The sequence below is a fragment of the Excalfactoria chinensis genome, unplaced genomic scaffold (assembly GCF_039878825.1).
Source record: "Excalfactoria chinensis isolate bCotChi1 unplaced genomic scaffold, bCotChi1.hap2 Scaffold_84, whole genome shotgun sequence".
In the NCBI taxonomy this organism is placed as follows: Eukaryota; Metazoa; Chordata; class Aves; order Galliformes; family Phasianidae; genus Excalfactoria; species Excalfactoria chinensis.
The window spans coordinates 283,637-304,310 of NW_027315716.1; the positions used below are offsets into that span (position 1 = coordinate 283,637).

The following is a 20,674-nucleotide window of genomic DNA, read 5'->3' on the forward strand; positions in this document are numbered from 1 at the left end:
ACACTGGGGGCCTGGGACCTGTTCAAAGAAGGGCAACAAAGCTGGCGAGAGCTCTGGAGCACAGGCCGTATGAGGAGCATCATCAGTTGTTCTGATGCCCTCTCGCAATTCTTTCCCCCTCCACCAGCACGAGAGCTGCCTTAACAAGACACAATGACGCTCGCACAGACATTGCTGAGGTTTATAAGGGATAGGGTTTATTAGGGTATATAAAGCCCGTGATGAGGTTTTATTGGCTGTTTCGCCCCTCTGCATTTCACTCTACATCTCCTTGTGTGGCCTGGAGAAGAGAAGGCTGCAGGGTGACTTCATTGCAGCCTTCTAGTACAGAAGGGGAGTTTACAAACAGGAGGGGAGTCAACTCTTTCAACGTGGGTAGGGTGTGCCCTTCCTGCGGGGTAGGGCTTTGGTCTTTGGAGCCGGACACCTGGGAGACCCCGCTTCGTTCCTTATGGGTGGCAGCAATCTGGCTCCCATGGTGGATGACTCCTTGGGTAGGCTGGTCTCGCCATGAGATGCTGCTGCTGCCATCTCTTCAGTGGGAGACCCTGTTGCATCGTTTATGGGCGGCAGCAATTGAGCTCTGACAACTGATGGCTCCTCGGGCCGGCTGCGCTCGACGCGAGATGTTGCTGCTGCCATCTTTTCAGTGGGAGACCCTGCTTCTTCCCGTATGGGTGGCAGCAATCCAGATCTGTTGTGGGAGGACTCCTCGGGCAGGCTGGTCTCACCACCAGATGTTGCTGCTGCCATTTCCTTGGCTTGCTCCCGCTCTTTCCTGATCTTCCTAAGCCTCTCCCTGTGATATTCCACCGAGTCGCAGGCCAGAAATGGCAGCATGGATGGTTTGCGTGGGGTCTGCAAGGGCAGGCTGGAGAAAGATGGCGGCTCTTGGCTGCAAGCTGTTGTTGTCTTCTTCAAGGCCGAGTGGCGGCGTGAGGCCTTGGCTTCTTGCCGCTTGGGCAGCGCACCCTCACGCTGGGCTTGCTCTGCTCCTCCTTCTTCACCGAGGAACTTGACACACCTTGTTCGGCCCAGGTCTGCAGGCACTGCCCGGATGGGTGGCAGAAGTCTGAAAGGACAGAGCGGGAGGGGTCTGCATGAGTGGCTGATGGCTTTGGGGCCGCATCCCTCAAGGCTGAGCCAGGAGCCTGGGCTGTAATGCAGCCTTCCCCACAGACAGCTGAGCGGCTGCCCCGGGGCTCTCCGCAGATGTGCAGAGGGGCCAGCCCTGTGAGCTGGGGGGATCCTGGAGTCCCCATCCCAGCACTCTCGGGCGGCCACTAACAAGCAGCGACCCTTTGGTGTTAGGGAAAGGGCTCCTGTTGGCTCAGCCCCATGCACATACATACACCTCCATCCTCACCTGTTGGCAATGCTCTCCTTCTGCAGTTTGCTCCTTATCCTTCGGAACAGCTCTCCGTCAACACCTGCAGAGCTCAGGCGTCGGATGTAGGTTGGAGTGCTATCAAATCTCACTGCAGTTGGGAAGGAAGAGGAGATTCGCCGTCAAGCCTTTGGCTCGCTCACAAGCAGCACTCAGGCCTGTTCCCAGAACCCCCCCTGAATCCATCTCTGTCCCCACTCCTCCTCTCTACAGTTCAGCTCTGCAGCACCTTCCACTGAGGAAGAGCAGGGCCTGAGATCCCCACATCCTCCTGCCATAGCCAGGGATGGGGGTACGTCACACCCAGCACCTTCCTTTTGGACAGGCCAACCATAACCTAAGGGGAAGGACCTGGAAGCCACTTTACCTTTCTTGCCCTTGGAAAGAGGTGGCAACGTCTCATCTTTTCTTGGCTTCTGTGCCCCAGAGGTGCTCCCGGAGGACTTGTGGTGTATCAGGGGCAGCACTTTGGGTACCAACTCCATTTGAAACCTGTAAGCGAGGAGAAGGCAGTGAGCGGTGTGATGCAGTGCAACAGCAATCCTTGCTGCTCTCTCTCTGCTCGTCTGCTCACAGGCACGTTTTCGTGCTGCATGAAGGCTTTCTAAAGCCATTAGCAGGGTCACTTGGGATAGGAGGAGGGGAAACAGTTTCAGGCGGAAAGAGGGAAGACTGGCTTTGGATGGGAGGAAGGTTTTGGCTGGAGGGTGGTGAGGCACTGGGATGTCTTGCCCAGAGAGATGCTGGGTGTCGGGACTGGCATTCAAGGCCTGGCTGGACCAGGCTCAGAGCAACCTCATTTGGAGGTAGGTGTCCCTGTTCCCCACAGGACAGTGGGACCGGGTGCTCTTTTGGGGTTCCTTCCTGATCCAATTGTTCTGTGATTGTTTGGCACGTCCTGCTGGGCAGGACACTGACGGACACAAGGCACAAGTGCTACAGAATGAGAGCTGAGCAGCTGCATCAAGCAGCAGAAAAATACTCACTTGGGTAATACGACAAGGCAGCCAGAGAACACCAGGGAAGCCAGCGGTGTTGCACGGGACACCCCCATGTCCAGCAGCGAGGGGGCCTGCAGGGGAGGAACAGGGAGGTTGTGAGATGTCCTGGTCATGGCTGAGGCACAGGGGACACGAGGAGCCCGAGGCAGGGAGAGCTGACAGCACCGCAGCACCTGCACGGCTCGAGCAGCTGCCCAGGTCCTGGTGGGCCGTGTGCGGGCTGAGTGAGGCTCACGGCACTGCCCGGGCTATGGAGAAACCTACGGCTCACCTTGCGGACGGCTCTCCTGAAGTTCTCTTTCCCCGACAGCTTCTCAAGGAAGTCGTAATAGAACTTCATTTCGAAGCTCAGCCCGTCAATGAGGAGCACTCCGACGCCCTTCAGGACAACGGCAACGTTCTCCCCATTCTGCAGGCAGCCGGAGAGCAGCGACACGGTGCTTTGGATGCAGGTCTGCGCTGTCTGCCGGCTCACAGAGGCGTCTGCGGCCACCTGACTGCACTTCAGGAGCTCCAGCTTCCTGTGGGCTGAAAAAATACCAGGGACGGGGTTGATGATACGGTTGCTGTTCCACCTTCTAAGGGACATCATCCAGATCAGCCCCGCGTTTGCATGGGCTCCTCTGGTGGGAGGTCTGCTTCTGAGATGGGATGTGGTGGCCCTCTTTGCCCCGTCCACAAAGCCAGCAGAGCTTTAATCCCCCCTCATCCTACCTGGCAGGGACTCCCTGCGGGACTTGAGGTGGTGCCTAGCTCTGAGGTTGCTGGCCAGGTGAAACACGGGCCAGCACAGAGTCACGGTCCTGTCCTCCGTCACGATCTCCTTGGAGACGGTGTCAAAGGAGCCGAAGGTGGGAATCCAGACCCCCTGCGAGTGGAGGAGGAAGAAAGGGCGGAAGAGTTAAGGGCTGGCTGGAGGAAGAGCTGGAGCTGGTCCTGTGCGGGGACAGAGCTCAGGAGCCCCCTCCTGCTGTTCAAGAGGCACAAGCCAGCGCAGCGGGGACAGCATTGGGGCTGCACCTTCCCCTCGCCCTCCCTCCCGAACGCAGCTCAGCAGCGAAACACAGGGTGAGTTTCCTGCTGTGTGTGCAGGGCAAGACTCAGAGGAAGTCCAGGCTGAGCCAGACAGGGCGAGGAGGAACCAGACAGCCAACAAACGCACCTTGTGCACCAGGAGCTGCTCGTGTATGAAGGTGGCCACCGCATCCCAGACGGCAACTCGCTCTGGAGATGAAAGGAAAAGCTGGTCACACTCTGCATCTGCCCCTTCCCGGCACCCCTCCCACTGCTGGGCAGGATGGAGGTGGCAGATGGAAAGTGCCATCTCCATCCCAAAACTGGCTGCAGCACCGCTCCCGTGGTGGCTGTGGGCCCGTGTACCTTCAGTCTCGCTGCGTATTTGTCTGGAGGCACGGCCCACCATGGGGCCGTCCTCGCTCATCCCATGTTGCTCCTTGTTGGCGACAGCCATGCTGGAGCTCATCCTTCAGATGCGTCTGCTCTGTACCAGATGCTCCTTCAGGATGCAGGACCCACCTCCGTGCTCTGCCTATACCCCCCTTCGGGTTGGCCGTGTCACAAACGCCACCACGGCAACGCGGTGACATCATGGCCAGCTGCCCATTATGATGCTGGCACTGCTGCCTGCCCCGCCTGGCACTGCTGACCCATCTCTGCTTTCTCCCTCTCCTGGCCCTGTGAGTTGAGAGATGACCCTGGGGTGAGGATGGGGCTGGAATGTGTTGCTGTTCTCTCAGTTCCCCTGGGCCTTGGGGACACCCCTGGTGTTCCAAAGCCTCTGTTGGGCTCCCTCTTGCCATGGGTGGGCAACAGGAAGGGGAAGAAGGCAATGGGGGGCAGTTGGGGCTGAGCAGGCGACATGACCGTGACTTGGCCACGTTGTTCTAGTGCTCACAATGGGTCCCTGCACCACAGGGCACTTGGGGGACCCTGGGTGTCTCCGCAGCCCTGAGGACCGGGCATCAGGGGCTGGGAATTAATGGATGGCATGGAGGGGACTGTCCGTGGCCTGTTCCAGGGGGACCTGGGCACTGTCACTTCCAGCCCTTCCTTTGCACTCTATGGGGCTGTGCAGAGAAACGGATCTGGATGGGGCAGGCTCAGAGTGCCCTATTGGATGGCCCAGAGTCACCATGCAGGTGGGACAGGGGATGTGGCTTCTGTCCCCAGGGGATCCACGTCCTGCCCCGGGTCTCTTGGCTGCTGCCAGTCCTTCTCCTGCCCCGAGTCCTTGGGGACAAACCCTGCAGGGACAAGGCTCCTCCTTGCCAGTGCAGCGCTCTGACATCCTCTGATGACCAGTGCTGCCCTCTGGTGAGCAGTGAAGACCCCGATGATCAGCGACACCCTCTGATGATCAAGAAATCCCTCAGCAAACCTACACTCTCTGTGTCCGTGTCCTTGTTCTCATGCTCAGCAGGGACTGGCCACCTCACAGTTCTGGGAGGCCTCCCCAGCTCCATGCCATGCACACCATGTCCTGCACCCCTGTGGGCTTCCCCTCCCTCTCTCATCATCTGCTCCAAAGTCCTAAAGGATGGAGCTCCTCATGCTGCCATCAACCCCAGTACCCTCCCTCTGCTCTCTCTCAGTTCCTCCGTACATTTCCTCCCAAAGCCTTCACCCTTTGATCCGCCTCTGCATGGACACAGTGTGACCACAACACCCTACTTTTAGCCCCTCTCTTATTGCAGCCACTTGTCACTCCTTTGGGTCTGCTTTAGGCCGCGTGCCTCAGTGCCCCAACCCCCTACCCATCACCCAGAACAAGGGCTGCATATCCCCTCCCATGGACACCTCCCATCTTCCACTGACCAATGAAGCCCTCTGATGACCGGTGACATCCCAACTCAATCAATGAAGCCTTCTGATGGTCAGTGAACATCTCTGACAACCAGTGGAGCCCTCCGACAACCAGAAAAGCCTTCAGATGACCGCAGCCACCGTCTGATGTCACTGCAAGCCCTCTGATGGCCTGCAGCTTGCTGCTTCGTGTGCAGGGAAGAAAAGGGTGGGAAAGGAAGATGTTGACATCAGTAATGGTCTGTAACGTTTGTGTCACCACTCCTGCAGAACCACGGGCTAGTGTCTGTGACAAGTTGGTGATGTGTGCTGTTGTAACTCAGACGTTTGTACTTTGTGTGATCCCGTGTTTTATTCAGCTTACACAGCGCGATGTATCCTCCGTGTGCTTTGTAACCACTGCAACTGGTGACAGACAAGGCCAACAGGTCAGGGCAACATTTGTAACCGAGCCCCCAAACTCCTTTGGAGCAATTGTGTCCCACTGAAGTCCCTCTTCCCACGCCAAGCGGGAATGAGATGCACAATCAGCCAGGGTTGGCCTTGCCGTGTCTGCACCCCATCATGTGTGGGTACCTGCAGTGCCCAGGCCAGATGATGTGCCCGGCAGTGCAAAGCCGGCCCACGTGTGTGCAGATGGCAAGGAGCGTGCCTGCAGCATCGTGCACCGACAGGGCCGTGTGTGGAGGGCATTCCCCACTGCAGCTCCGTGCTACCTGTTGTGGTTTGGGGATGTTTTGTAGATATCCCACATCAGAACATCACGCAGAGCGGTGGCAGTTCAAGAGTTCACCTTCTGGTCCTGTGGCCTGCCTTCTTTGGGCACTGTGGCTCTCAGAAGGGAGGGGAGGAGTGGCATTTCCCCAGAGGACTTTGAGCCCAGAGGAAGAAAGATGGAGCTCCCGGCAGGATGCCAGTATTTGACTTACGGAGATATTGTTACAGTTACCTGAGTCTTGGAAATTACAATACAAGGACATTTCGACAATGAATTTCAGTACAGTATTTTACCATCCAGTGCTGCTTATCCAAGCTCATGGCCTTGTTCAGTAGAGCATATAAACACAAACAGTCTGGAATCCATGTACAAACTTTCAAGTCCTCCGAGAACTGATAATGCTAATACTGCATCATCAGTTCATCACCAAAAATGGTAAGTACCATCATTTTCAAAACCCAGTTATTTTGTACCTCTTCCTGAGACACCAAAGAAGTCTCCAGAGAAAACTGACAGCATCGTGGAAGAATAACACTGAGGATAACGTCCATTAACAGTCCCGACAGGAAACATCAGTCTGCAAACGGGAATCTAAGTTGAATCAGTGCAATCCCAGGTGGTCTTGTCTTCTGCAAAACAAGTGAAGAACCACAGTGTGAACATAGTTTGAAAAGTTAGATGTGTTACACAGAAAAAGATCAGAACTCCTCAGAGGGCACAAGCAAATCTCCAGCAACTTTGGGCAGACGGTTCTTTTGCTGAAATTAGCAAGACTGTGAGGAAAACAAAGCAAAGCTACGCCCTGGATTGGTGCCACAGTTTGACATCCCCTGAACAGCAGTCTGAGTCCCACTGGCACGTGAGCAGACTCCAGGCAAGGAAAAACAGTCCAGCCACACTTGAGTTAGAAGAATACCTTAAGTGATGAATTTGCTCACAGTAGGCAGAGGACGGTCACAAGCCGGCTCTAATAACACTGCTGTCAAGAGGTGATGATGTTGCTGCAGCATTGCAGCTACTACTGAACTTCCCAGTACATCAGTAGCCAAATATGCTACTGAATAGGAAAGACAAAACTATCTTAAAAAAATCTCTCAGTCCTTAAGGACACATTCTAAGTGACGAAAGGTAAAACAAAGCAGAGCCCAGAGCTGTATTAAATCTCTACTCGGGTCACAATTCCTTTGTCGCCATATCTGATTGCTCTTTTGGTTTCTGAAAATGCTTGGTAGAAATCCAGAGTTTACGTGGATAAAACCTCAGGATAACATCCATTTACTTACACGCTACTATTGCTAAATAATCCAAATCAAGTCTACTTTACAAGGAAGTGTGCAACAAGCAGAAGAAGCGAAGAAGAACGTCACATTGAGTTCACATTCTTCAAGGTGCAAATCGCAGCTATTCCTGCCCAAAACGTTCTGTTTCTTCAATTGCAAATAACAGCTTTTCCTTCAGCTGCTCCTAATTATTCTAGGGTGGAAGGTGCAAGCGACTGAAAAGAAAGAGAAACCTGAAGTATTGAAGAACAGCTTAGACCACCAAAAAAATCCACTAGGAACACAGGCATGTGAACTGTCCTGTTCAGAGGGATAACTGCATTTGTACCCTCTAAAACAGCTGTATCTTGACGTGCATTTGTCTGTGAGAGTTAAAGCACAACAAGCACTTGAGCAGGGATAACTTTCCAGAACTGGCAACGTATTTAGTAACAACTCTCACCTTATCTCTCTTCTGTATCTGAAATTTAAAATCTGAGCATCTTCACAAAGCACCAGCAGAACTGAGAAACTGAGCAGAAGCTCCATTTCCTCCAGCCAAGAGGGAGCACGAATGCGGCTGTTTGTTTTCATTGCCAAGATCGGGTCTGGTGATCATGAAAGATCGATCCCAGACTCTTTAGAAGAAAGTACTACCTTCAGTACTAAAAGTAACTTGCTGTTTTTAGTGGTGTGCCAATCCACGGCATTTACAATGGAATCAGCTCCACAACAAAACTGCTTTTCAGAAGTTCAACTATTACTCAGCAGAGCTTACTGCCATCACCCAGTGATTTGCTTTCACACAATCTCAGCCACTTCCATATCACACCCACTTCCTACAATCTGAAAGGAGATTGCCATCCGTAAGAACAGAACCATGGCAGAGTTTGAGCCTTCGTACTTACCAGGAGTGACTTCTAGGGAACCAGTTTTCCTTCCCAACTTTCTCAACGCAAAACTTTTGGGGTCCGTTGCTCCCTGTACAAAAAGCAAACAATGAATTCTTAGGTCTAACTGCCCGTGTCTACCAGTAGGTAATACATGACAACAGCGCAAGAAAGGCTCGAAAACAAGATTAGAACAACTTGCAGAGCACAAAGACATCTGTCTCTCACTACATCCCTCTGAAGAAATCCACGTAGTGAAATGCAAAACTATCAAGCGGTTTTCAAAGAAACTCAACCACTGCATCACATCGTTGGTTTGGTACTGGAAGGAATCCCTGGAGTTTACCAAGTCCTTCCACTCTGAGCAAGCAGGGATACCCAGAGCAGGCTGCCCTGCCAGGACCACGTCCAAACCATCTACAGAGTCACTGATGCAAGACGTGTTCACATTCCCTGTATCTCTATTTCTATCACAGCTCTACCAATATGCCAGAGTCAGAAAAAAGATTCCATATAAATTTATGAAAAAATACCCTTAAACACACAGCTTGGTCCTTATTAGGAAAAAAGGAATTAACACAAGCATAAAATGCATTAAAGAGGGCTCGTTACCCATGAGGTCAGCAAATCCTCCCACTGGTAATCCACACGTTCCAGTAACAAACTGTAGAAGTCTCATTCTCTTCTCGTTATCTATTTCTTTCACAAACTGAAAAATAACAATTAACACTGATGTTAAGTTTAATATTGAGACGTTCACTTCCCCATCACCCCTCGGACAGCTGGATCAGCAGTTATCATTTATATTTACACGCTACGTATCTGTTGAGTAATTCTGACTGCTGCTCACTAAGCTGTTGCTGTGTTCTTGTGAGGAAAAGAAGAAGTCTACAAACCTGCCAGAACCACAGCATCTGTCTGCTGGTTCTGGTATAACGCCGGTAGATGGTATGCCTCTGCCAGTCATTCGGATCCATTTCTTGCATTCCACACAGGAACACCTCTAGGGGAGAAAATGGATCAGAAACATGGAAACTACAAGCTAGTTGCTTCTACAGCAAGACTATTGTACTTAAATACTACTGTCATGAAGTACATACTACTGTACTTCAAAGCACCTGCTCGTTTTTAATATTAAACTCTCAGACTTCCACAGCAAATAACAACATCTGCTCACAAAGAAAACGTGGAGAGGCCACAAAAGAGAAAATCCAGTCACGACAACGTTTGTATTCAGACATTCAAACTAGGAATGTATACTTTGCCATTGCCTAACCGTACCATTCTGTGCTAGAAATACGATGTTCTGCTGCAGAGTATAATTTGGAGAGAACAAAAGCAGCTAAAACCTGGTCCACTCAGTAATTTAACCATCCACTGATATTCGGTTCTTATCTCCCTTGCTTTCCAATTGCTCACTCTTTAAACACACGCAAATCACATTGTCAAGGATTACAAAAACACCATGAGCCAAAAAAATTACGCTGGCAGAATCTTAACGTTAGAAATATGTCTAAGTTGGTTGCAAAGAAGAAAGTGAAGAACAACACACTAACCAAATACTCACTGATACAGAAGGCTTCTCTCACGTGAGCATCCTGAAAACAGAACCGCCAGCCTTAATGAACTCTGCTCTTCAGACACTGACTGAAATTGAAGGATTACGTGGAGCAGCCTGGATCTGGCAATAGTCAAAGAATCCTCTACCTCCAGCTCCTTAGCATCAAAGTACCGCAGACACTGCTGTGGCAGAATTGCGTTGAAGCCTTCAAAAAAAGCTTGTGTCTGTTCCTCAGCGCTTCGGGAAAGTCTCCATTCTGCTACCAGCCTGGAAAAGACACAGAAGGATCATTTAAAATGGGCTACGCTAACCCAAGTTCATCTCTGTTAGTTTCTTTTATCATGAACCATAAGCTGTGTTAAGAGAAATGATGGAAAGCTCTGGGGATAGAGCACTGTATAACTGTATTCTAACTGTATTTGCAACCTTCACTCTGTGCAAACAATTCTAACTTAAAACCCTATCTTTCCAACCACTCAACTACGGAAAGCAGTTTAGGCTCAAACAGGAGGCAGCACTGATGACATTAATGAGAGCACAGCAGTCCCTTGCTATTCGGAGGAAGAAAAAAATGCAGAGCTGAAATCATCTGATATCTAATATCCTCCCCAGAAATCTCAGTCATTATTCACGACAAGGTAAAATGGAGGTCAAGTGGTACTGGTGAAGATAAGGAGGACTGCTAGCTTACCAAGAAACGACTACGTCCATTTGGAAAGCTCCATATTTGTTTCTGTTAATCGCGAAACTTTGCTCTGTGGTAGAAACTCCACTCTCCATTCATAAAAGGGAGAAAAGCAGGCAGGAGACCTGAAGAACCTGAACCCAGGGAGAAGCAGATATGATGCTGAATTCAAGCCTAACCCATCCAGAGAACTGGAATGTAAAGGAGAGATGAAACTCTCCTTTAGAGCGTAACACAGGACCCAGAGTGTGACAACAGAACATTGCTTAAGCTGGAGCCTGAGCTCTCCCCGGCTTCTTCAAAACCAGAAGAGAACGGCCTTCTGCACGCGACGCAAACACAAACCGCCCTCCTCGGATCCCGACACTCACCCTCCCTTTGCCCGCTTCTCTCGCTTCCCTTCAGGGCAGCGCCGGCCCCTTCAACCCGACGCAAACCGGCTGCCTACACCTCAGCCTTCCAAGGCCGAGCAAAGCACGCCGCCGAGCCACGGCTTGGCACCCGGCACAGCGCCCGCTGCGCTTCCCTGCGGGCAGCATCCCAAGGCCGCACCGACAGCTCCATCCTCGCACGGCCTTCCCCGGGAGGAAGCTGCCCCCCGACCCCCGCCGCACTCGCTGCCACCGCACGCCGCCAGCGCCGCCAGCTCCTCCCCCGGCAGCCCCTCCGTGCCCCCGCACCGAGGCCCGACCCCGTTCGCAGCGCACAGCCCGCTCCTCCCGGCCCCGCTCACCGGCCCCGCAACGCCGCCATGCCGCCACGGCCCGGAAGTGCTCTCCGCCGCCGCCAAGCACTTCCCGTCACGTGGCTCAGGCCGGTCCGGGGCCTGTTGGGGGGTGGGCGGCTGCCGGAAAAGGACCCCGTCATTCACGTCTCATGTCGCGTCTTTTCTCTCGCTTTCCTTCCTTCCCCTTCCCTTCCTTCCTTGCTCGCCCTCGGTCCCCTCCCCTCCCTTCCCTTGGCTTTCTGGCCACCCTCGCTATCCAGCTCTGCACCGGAGATGCCTCCAGCTGCTCATCTCCGCAGGCAATCGATGGCTCGCGCTGCGTTTCCCTGCTCGGTGCTCTTGACAGACTCTGCTGTCCTCACTGCGGAGTGATCGATCCTCGAGAGCAGCTCGGCAGAGAAGGACCTGGGGGTCCTGATGGACGATACACGTCACGTGGGCCAGCAGTGCGCTCCTACAGCTCGGAAGGCAAATGGGATCCTGGGCTCCATCAGGAGAGGGGTGGCCAGCAGGGACCGGGAAGCGATTCCCCCTCTTGACTCGGCTCTTGTGAGGCCCCATCTGGAGTGCTGTGTCCAGGTGTGGAGCCCTCAGTACAAGAAAGAAGAGGAGCTGTTGGAAAGGGTCCAGAGGAGGGCGACCAAGATGATCAGGGGACTGGAGCACCTCCCCTGTGAGGACAGGCGGAGGGAGCTGAGCTTGTTCAGCCTGGAGAAGAGAAGGCTGCGGGGTGACCTCACTGCAGCCTAAAGTACCTGAAGGGAACCCATATCCAGGAAGGGAGTAAGCTCTTTGAAAGGGCTGACAATAGCAGGAGTAGGGGAAATGGATTTAAGTTGAAAGAGGGCAGATTTAGGTTGGATGTCAGGGGGAAGTTCTTTGAGAGTTCTATGAGAGCGGGGAGGTCCTGGAACAGGATGTCCATGGAGGCTGTAGATGCCCCGTCCTTGGAGGTGTTGAAGGCCAGGTTGGGTGAGACCCTGGGCAACCTGATCTAGTCAGTAGTGGAAGTTTGGTGGCCCTGCCAGGCATGGGGGTGTTGGAGCTTCATCATCCTTGAGGTCCCTTCCAACCCAATGAGGTTGAGATGCAGCCATGAGGGGTCTGGAGAACCTGATGGGGCTAATGGGGAGCCAGGATGGGTCAGCGTGGAGAAGAGGAGCACAGGGGAGACCTCAAGGCTCCTGAAGGGAGGTTGTGATGAGCTGGGGGTCCCGTGTAACACTGGTTAAGTGGTTATGGGGTCTATGGGGTGGCTATGGGTCTCTATGGGTCCTTATGGCTCCCTATGGGTTCTCTATGGGTCCCAATGGGTTTGTATGGGTCCCTATGTGTCTCTATGTGTCCTTATGGGTCTCTATGTGTCTCTATGGGTTCTGAAGGGAGGTTGTGATGAGCTGGGGGTCGGCCTGTGCTCCTGTGTAACAGTGATAGGATGGGAGGGAACGGCCCTGAGTTGTGCCAGTGGAGATTCAGGCTGGACGTGAGGAAATAGTGCTGCTCCTAAAGAGTGGTTGGGGGCTGTAATGGGCTGCACAGGGGGTGGTGGGGATGGAGATTCCGCGTGGAGGGCTGTGGTTGAATGAGAGCTATTGGTGATGGGTGGATGGTGGGGGAGCTTGGAGGGCTTCTCCAACCTTGGTGATTGTGGATGGGGGGTTGGGGTGGGCATGGGAAGTGGAAGAGGATCAGAATGGGAGATAGGAGGGGTGGGATGGGGGAGGGACCCTTCGGGAAGGGACAGGGGGACTCACTGGGGTGATTCTGGGGAGACAACAGGGGACTCTGGGTCAGAATGAGGGAACTGAGAGGGATATGAGAAGGGGTAAAAGGATCATAAAGGGGAATAGAAGGGATGGGATGGGATGGGTAAGAATAGGGGGAGTTGCTGGGGGGGACAGAGGAGCTGGTGGACAGAATGGGGTGTTTCATGGGGGGTGGGGAGGTGGATAGGGGACTCTAGGGGTTGGAATGGGGGTCTGGGGGGGGGATATTGGTGGGGGAAGAGGATCAGAATGGGGGAATAGGAAGGGTGGGATGGGGTGGGGTTGGGGAAGGGACCCTGGGGGTCAGAATGGGGGTAGGGAACTGAGGTGGGGGGGAGTCCAAGAGGGCTGTAGGAATCAGAATAGGGGAACTGGAGTGCGGGGGCTCTGAAGGTCAGATGGGAGGGGGACCAGGGGGGACAGTGTGACCCTGGAGGTCAGAGAGAGAGATAAGGAGGGACGGGGCGGGGGATGTTGTAGGTGAAGTGTTGGGAGGGTGGAAAGGGAGGCAGTGAGGTACCCTGGATTGGGGGGAAGGAGGGGTGGAATGCAGCGCAGCTCCCCACACCAAGCAGAGGCCCTGAGCACCGCAGAGGTGGCATGGGGCCAACACAGAGCGGCCCGCAGCCCCCACCCCCTTAGCCCCGGCCCCCTCCCCAGTGCCTCCCCCAAACACCCACCCAACTCAGCCCCGCAGCTTCTCCCTCCCCCCAACCAGCCTCGAGCTGGGCAGAAAGTTATCAGCATCTCTTCATTGAATGATCAATCCCTAATTAAAACCCTCTGGTAGACATCAGAGTTTAGGGGTTTTTAGGGTTTATTAGTTTTTTTTTTTTGTTTTTGTTTTTTTTTGGGGGGGAGGGGGGTTAGGGGTTTTTTAGGGGTTTTTAGGGGTTTTTTTAGGGGGTTTTAGGGGTTCCCATGGATTTCCACCCGGTACACGCAGGTGTATTCCATGTTCCCCCAGTTGCTCTGCACTTCCACTTTGATCCTTTGATAGGCTTGAAGGGGCTCCTCCTGCCAATACAAAGAGGAGAGGCTTCGTTATGGGACCAGAGCCCCGTAGTGCCCCATAGATCCCACTGTTCACCCCATAGATCCCACAGCTTCCCATAGATCTCATAGTGCCCCATAGATACCACTGTTCTCCCCATAGATATAGGTAAACCTAATAGATAGTCAATGATTTCCTGGAATTCAGATCCATATTCAACAGTTGTTTAGCATGCAGACCCCCCCCTCTTGTTATCACCCATCTTATCAGTGTGGGAATCAAATGTTGTTTCTGCATTTAGAACAAGATAAGATTCTTTTCTTTCAAGGTCTCACTATATAAGTGAAGCAGTAGCAGAGGAGAGGCTTCGTTATGGGCATGGGAAGAGCCACAGCACACAAAGTGCTTCCAAAGGCTTCCAAAAGGGACCCAGCCGGAGTCGGCCATGTTGGAAAGCAGAGGGTGGGCAGGAAACCTCTTTCTTCCCGTGCCTTGCAGGCAGCCCGGCCCTCCCCCCTTGCACTTGCCATACCTGAACATGGAAGGTCTGGGCGATCTCTCCGTCCACGTCATAAATGAATGACCCCAGGAGAGTTTCGTTTTCGTTCTCATCCACTCCCTGAAAGACAAGAGATGATGGCGGTCACACTGAGGCAGGCCATGCCATAAAGAACACACCAAAGGTGGGAGCCCTTCCAACCCTCCCTCTGCTGGGCTCTGATGGGTGTCTGTGGGGCACCGTGTGTCTCTGTGGTGCTCTGTGAGCTCTTGTGTGGCTCTATGGGGTCTTACAGGGCTCTATGTGGCAGTTATGGGGCTCTGTTAGGTGTCTGTGGGGTCCTTATGGGGCTCTATGGGGTGTCTGTGGGCACCATAAGGCTCTACGGTTCTTTATGAGCTCTTGTGCAGCTCTATGGAGTCTTACAAGGCTCTTTGGGGCAGTTACGGGGCTCTGGTGGGTGTCTGTGGGGCACCATGAGGATCTTTGGTTCTCTATGAGCCCTTGTGTGACTCTATGTGGTCTTACAGGCATTATGGGACTCTATGGGGTGTCTGTGGGGGCTCTCTATGGTCTTTTGTTGTGGTTATGGTGCTCTGCTTGTTGTCTCTGGGGCTCTATAGGAGTTCTATGGGGTCTTATGGGGCTCTATGGGGCACCATGAGGCTCTTTGGTTCCCTATGAGCTCTTCTGCAGCTCTATGGGGTCTTATGTTGTGGTTATGATGTTCTTTTAGGTGTCTTTGGGGCTCTATAGGGTTTCTATGGGCTCTTATGGGGCTCTATGAGCTCTATAGGGGTTCTATGGGTTCTTATGGGACTCAGTGGCAAAGCTGTTTCCTCGGGACACTCCATTAGCAGCAGCAGGCAGAGCCTTACCAAGATGGCAAAGTCTCGGGGGGCGCTGCTGACATCCCCAGAGGGAGAGACCGCCTTGGAGACGTGCCACATGGTGACAGCCGTGGGCCAGATGTTCTCCGGCAGCTGGATGACTGCGTGGCCCTGAGAGCCTTGGAAAGCCCAGCAGCTGCCAGCAGAAACATCGGGCTGAAAGGAGAGAGACGCGTCCATCAGGCAAAGGATGGTGGGCAAGGAGCACAGACCTTGTCTGCTATGGGGCTGCCCGTCATGGAATGCTACTCAAGGGACAGGAGGGCAAGATGCAAAGGGTTGGACAACAGCTCTGGGCTCAGTTGCCTTTCTCTGCTTGCACAGAGGTGGCGGGGCAGCCCTCCCCAGCATCTGTCAGCCCAGCACCCTCCCAACACTGATGTCAGTGATGGGAAGAGTGTGGGCTGAGCAGCAATGCTGGGCCAAAGGAAAGTGATGTGCAGCCAGAATGGGGTGAGGATGGAGGGGGAAAGGACTGGGGGGAGGATGGGAAGGAAAATGGGGAAAGGATGGGGGGAAAAGGAAGGGGGGAAGGACTGGGGGAAGGAAGGGGGGAGGATGGTGGGAGGATGGTGGGAGGAAGCGGGGGACTGGGGGGGAAGGATTGGGGGAAGGAAGGACTGGGGGAAGGAAGAACTGGGGGACGGAGGGGGGCCCTTATGGGGCTCTATGGGGTGTCTGTGGGAAGAGCGGGGGGAAGCAAGGGGGGGAAGCCCACAGTCACCACTTCTCCTGCCTTACCTGCAAGAGGGTCTCTGGGGGCTTCGCGGAGGAAAAGAGGGGAGAAAGCCAGCCTTTCCCACCATAACTCTTGGTTGTCCTCTCCGCATCAACAGTGGCACCTGAAATAAAGATGGACAGACGTGCACTGGGACTGCCCAGAGACGAGCTGAAGGACTGAATGCTCATTGCCCAAAGCTCTTGGCGGGGCTCTGGGGTGCAGAATCCCTCCCACTGTGTGTATGGGAACTGCTGAGTCCTGGCCTGAAGCACTGATTGGTATCAAAGCAATTGGTAGGGTAGAGAAGCTGTCTACATACCCAAGGATTTCAGAGCCCAGTTGGGCATCCAGTTGCTCTTTTCCATGGCTGTCTCAATCACCTGCCGTGTCAGCTGCAGAATTTCCTGGCAACAAACAGGGAATGGAGAGACAGCAGTGAGCACAAAGACAGGAGGTGGGTGTGAGCAGGGAGTCCTACCCAAGAGCTAAGGGAAGGCTCCGTGTCTTTCCAGGTGTGCCCTGATGAGCCACTGCACTCCAGAGACACAGCAAAGATGGACTTTGGGCTCTGCCTGATCCCCTTGTTGCCAGCCTTGTGTCCGCTGCACAACAGCCTGGACAAGCAGTCAGATCGTGCCCTGAGCCAGCCAGGCCCTGCAGAGCTGCAGTTGCAGCTGGCCTGCAGAATGGCCCTTCCAGCTTAGAACCTGACACACAAGTCTCTTGGAAGGGGCCACGTCCAGCCTCCAAGCCAAGCCCAGCAGGTGCCCGGCTCAGCCCCATAGAAACGCATAGAGACCCAGAGACCCCATAAAGACCCATAGGGGCCCTATGAATTCACATAGGGACCCATGGAGACACATAGAGACCTACAGAAACCCATAGGGGGACATCGAGATCCATACAGACCCCATAGGGAGCCGTCGAGACCCACAGAGACACATTGAGACCCACAGAGACACGTAGAGACCCATAGAGAATACATACATATCCCATAAAGACCCATGGGGACCCTATGAAGACTCCATAGGGAGCCATAGAGACACATAGAACCCCTGACCTGGGGCTCGGCCATGGGGGAATGCAGAGCTCTGCACAGAGCACCCTGATCCCAGCTTTACCAGCAGCAGCTCTCAGGGAGGGGAGCAGAGCAGCTCCAAGATGCTGGGGAGGCTGAGCCCCATAGCCAGGTGTGGGGCAGGCAGCCAGAGCACAGAGCTGTCCTTGTAAAAGGCTGAAAGGAAAGAGGAGGCAGCAGTGCCATTACCTCTCTCTTGAGTCCGTGGATCCCGTTCTCTTCCAGGACATCAGAGAGTGACTCAGCAATGAGCTCCTTCCTGGCCGACAGCTGAACCAGTGGGTTCCTGAAGGCAAAGGCAAAGCAAGTCTTGTTCAGCCATGTCCACCCCGCAGGTCCATGTTCCAGTGCCACGAGTTGAAGGATTCCAATGGGTTGTGCCCTTCCTTATCCCCCAGCCCTTTTAGTTCCTTGGCTTTGCCAAGGGCTGCCTTCACCGTACAGATGGGAAAGGCTGGAGCCCTGGGCACGAGGCGAAGGCGTGCATAGAGCACACAGCCAGCTGAGGCCACCCTACAGAGCCAGGTGAGTGGCAAGGAAGTGTCCTTACCCCATAGACAGGAGCTCCTGCCCAGGTCCTGCAGACACCACCTGGAAGAGAAAGGCATTGGATGGGAGGAAGCACCAGGAGCACAAGGAGCTTCCAAAGGAGCTTCCCAGGGAAACGATGGCAGAATTTCCGGCTGCTTCCCAGCACTTTGCAGAGGACCGCTGCCCAATGTTGGGCTCTTCAGCCCTCCATTGCTGCAGAGCATCTGCTGCTTCTCCCTTTGCTTTCCCATCCCCTCCAGACTCCCCAGTGCCACAGATGGCCCAAAGGCTCCTTCTTCCCATGCGCTGTTGCCTTCAGCCTGAGCTCTGTGCTGGGCGCTGGGAAGATGCTGCCACCCCAAAGCCCGCCCTGCTGCCAAGGCAGCCCCCAGCCTGGCTCCGTCTCAGCAGCCCATGGCCAAACTGTCCCCACGGAGGCAGAAGGGCAGAGCTTTGGTCTCTGCCGCACAGCGTAGCACTGACCTGCAGGGCGTTATTGCTCCAAGCATACAGTATCCAAAGGAAGGCTCCAGCTGTGGGGGACATCGGTCAGGAGAGACCATGAGTTTGCCAGGCTGCTCTGAGCCCTGCAGCCCATTTCCCTCCTCCCAACCCAGCGGGGACACGCCATGTGGGACAGTCCCGCTCCCCGTCTGTGCTGGGATGGCTTTGGGTGGGAAACACTCACCGGAAAGGACCGCTAGAGGCAGGACGGGAGTCCTCCTTCCCCTCTCTTGGGCAACACATTGCCTAAGGGAGAGATCAGATGGTGGTTATCACGGCCCTGCACAGGGACACACACGGTCTCCTGGGATCCCTTTAGCAGACGGCTGCCATGGGTTCCTCTGCCCAGCAGAGATGTGAGTCCAGGGGGGGCCCTTTAGCAAGAGCTGGTTAGTGCCACAGCACTAACACACAGCACAGGGCTTCCCCTCCCCTCATTCTGGGCCCTGCTGCACCCACCTGCCCAGCTGGGCTGGCATTTTGGCACCTTCACTCCTCTAACAGACACAGAGAATGGCTTGCTCTCCTCCCAGGACACAAGCACCTCTTCTCCACTCGCCTGCTCTGCACTCCTCACGGGACTGCAGTGCTGCACAGCTCTGCAGCGTGGCTCAGTAGGACGGCAGGTTCCGATGTCATAATGGCTGACAGCTGCCAAGGCCGAGTGACGCCTTCTATGAGCTCACAGGGTGTGCCCAGGAGGGACAGACCCCGTGGGTTTGCCCCCAGCCCAAGGCTGGAATACCCAGGAATAGCTCAGAGGAGCTCCTTTGGATGCCCTGGTAACTATGTCTGTGCCATTGCACAGCTACTCCCATCCTGGGCATGGACAGGCCGTGTGCTTCTGGTGGGGGCTGTGAGAGTCACAGACTCATAGAATGGCCTGGGTTGAAAAGGAACATAATGATCATCCAGTTCCAACCCCCTGCTATGTGCAGGGTCACCAACCAGCAGCCCAGGCTGCCCAGAGCCACATCCAGCCTGTCCTTGAATGCCTGCAGGGATGGGACATCCACAGCCTCCTTGGGCAACCTGTTATCTGGATCAATCTATGTCCATGACAGGGGGGTAGTAGGACTTTGGGCTCCCTGGCCCCTCAAAATGGGAAGGGAAACGGGTAGTGAGATGGGAGCTGGGCTAAGGAAACAAACAGAGCAGCGGCAACGATCTAAGGAGGAAGACTTACTTTACTAACTACGATGTCGGGATGCAAGATTACACAATAGAATACAATCTAATTGAACCTGAGTTCCTCTGGTCCATGGGATCTCTGACAAGCCCAGCAGCCCCCGGTCCCAACGGGCATCAACGCCGACCCCCCGCCCCCACCGCCGTCCTCCAGGGGGCGGGAACGGTCCGCTCAGGGTGTCAGCTCCGGCGCATCACCCAGCACCCGGACAACTGCTGCCTTGGGGAAGACTGAGAGGCCCGGCAGCCCCCAGCCCCCCCCCCCAGCACCACCTCTGCCCTCTTCCTCCCCCCCACCATCCATCAGGGGACGCAGAGTGCAGACGTGGGGAAACTGTCCAAGAGACCGACAACCACTGCCTGGGGGAAGCACAACCAGCCCAGCAGCCCCCCACCTCCCCAGGCACCGTCACCACCCTCCCATTCCCCTCCACGATCCTTCAGGGGATAGGAGTGGCCCCCTCAGTCACCCCCACTGCCCTCCCGCTCCTCTCCACCATTACCTTTAGGAGGTGGGAGCAGCCCCCCCAGGGTGTCAGCTCAGGATCATCATCAGACACATGGAGAACCACTGCCAGGGGGAAACAGACCAGACCCAGCAGCCCCCAGCCCCCCCAGCAACACCTCCACACTTCCCTACACCATCATTCAAGAGATGACAGCAGCCCCTCCAGCACGACAGGCCTGGTCACCCCCAGCCCCCCCACAGCCCTCACCCTCCCCTACCACCATCCTTTAGGAGGTAGGAGCGGCCCCCCCACCGTGTCAGCTTAGGGGCATCAGACACCTGGAAAACCACTGCCAGGGGGAAACAGATCAGGCCCGGCAGCCCCCAGCCCTCCCCAGCACCACCTCTGCCCTCTCGCTCCTCTCCACCATCCATCAGGAGGTGGGAGCACCCCAATGAGTTGGTTTGGGGCACCATCTGACATCCACAGAACCACTGCTGTCATCAACCAGAGTTTTCCAGGCTCCACACTAATTTATTTACCAATAAACTGACAATTATAGCACAGTTGTCCGTGTGCTGTTGTCGTGTCATTACCTGACCCACTACCAGACCTTGCATGTCACTTGGCATTGGCAGACAGCGATAAGACGAGTGGGAATGGCTTTCAACTCCAAGAGTGGAAACTGAGGTGGGTGGGTAGAGGAAATTCCTCCCCCAGAGGCACTGTCTCCATTCCTTGTTATTCTAACTAACTAGATCGTTCCTTTTCCCACCTACAAACTAAATTTAACTATCCCCCTTCAGCCCCCCTTTATTCTAAATTCCAACAGAGCCTCTGCTTCTTGCTTCACTGTTCAGCAGCATTATTAAAACAAACACCAGCGGAACCACCACCGTACTCAGATCAAATGATGCTATTAGAGGAGATGGGTAATGAAGTGATGAAGAGGAAGAGGCCTACAAGATAACGCCCTTAAAGAGAAAGCAAAACTTGCAGAAAT

The 20,674-nt window shown here is 54.5% G+C and overlaps 2 protein-coding genes and 1 pseudogene across 2 annotated transcripts; all 3 read right to left on the reverse strand.

Annotated features, from left to right (window-relative positions):
* LOC140265315 (ciliary microtubule associated protein 1A-like) overlaps positions 1-20,674 on the reverse strand; it is an 84,869-nt pseudogene that overhangs the window by 26,343 nt on the left and 37,852 nt on the right.
* LOC140265306 (uncharacterized) lies at positions 18-12,545 on the reverse strand. The gene is made up of 14 exons (XM_072361230.1): positions 11,058-12,545; positions 10,331-10,458; positions 9,646-9,906; positions 8,975-9,081; positions 8,691-8,787; positions 8,097-8,169; positions 5,224-6,558; positions 3,551-3,612; positions 3,103-3,256; positions 2,660-2,916; positions 2,374-2,459; positions 1,755-1,879; positions 1,367-1,478; positions 18-1,072 (listed from the first exon to the last, which is right to left on the reverse strand). The coding sequence occupies exons 7-14, from the start codon at positions 5,291-5,293 to the stop codon at positions 367-369; spliced, it is 1,572 nt and encodes a 523-aa protein (XP_072217331.1). The 5' UTR covers positions 5,294-6,558; positions 8,097-8,169; positions 8,691-8,787; positions 8,975-9,081; positions 9,646-9,906; positions 10,331-10,458; positions 11,058-12,545; the 3' UTR covers positions 18-366.
* On the reverse strand, positions 13,727-18,808 carry LOC140265323 (SUN domain-containing protein 2-like). Its single transcript, XM_072361244.1, has 8 exons — positions 18,014-18,808; positions 17,550-17,590; positions 17,189-17,285; positions 16,241-16,325; positions 15,942-16,042; positions 15,189-15,356; positions 14,344-14,430; positions 13,727-13,834 (listed from the first exon to the last, which is right to left on the reverse strand). The coding sequence occupies exons 1-8, from the start codon at positions 18,074-18,076 to the stop codon at positions 13,727-13,729; spliced, it is 750 nt and encodes a 249-aa protein (XP_072217345.1). The 5' UTR covers positions 18,077-18,808.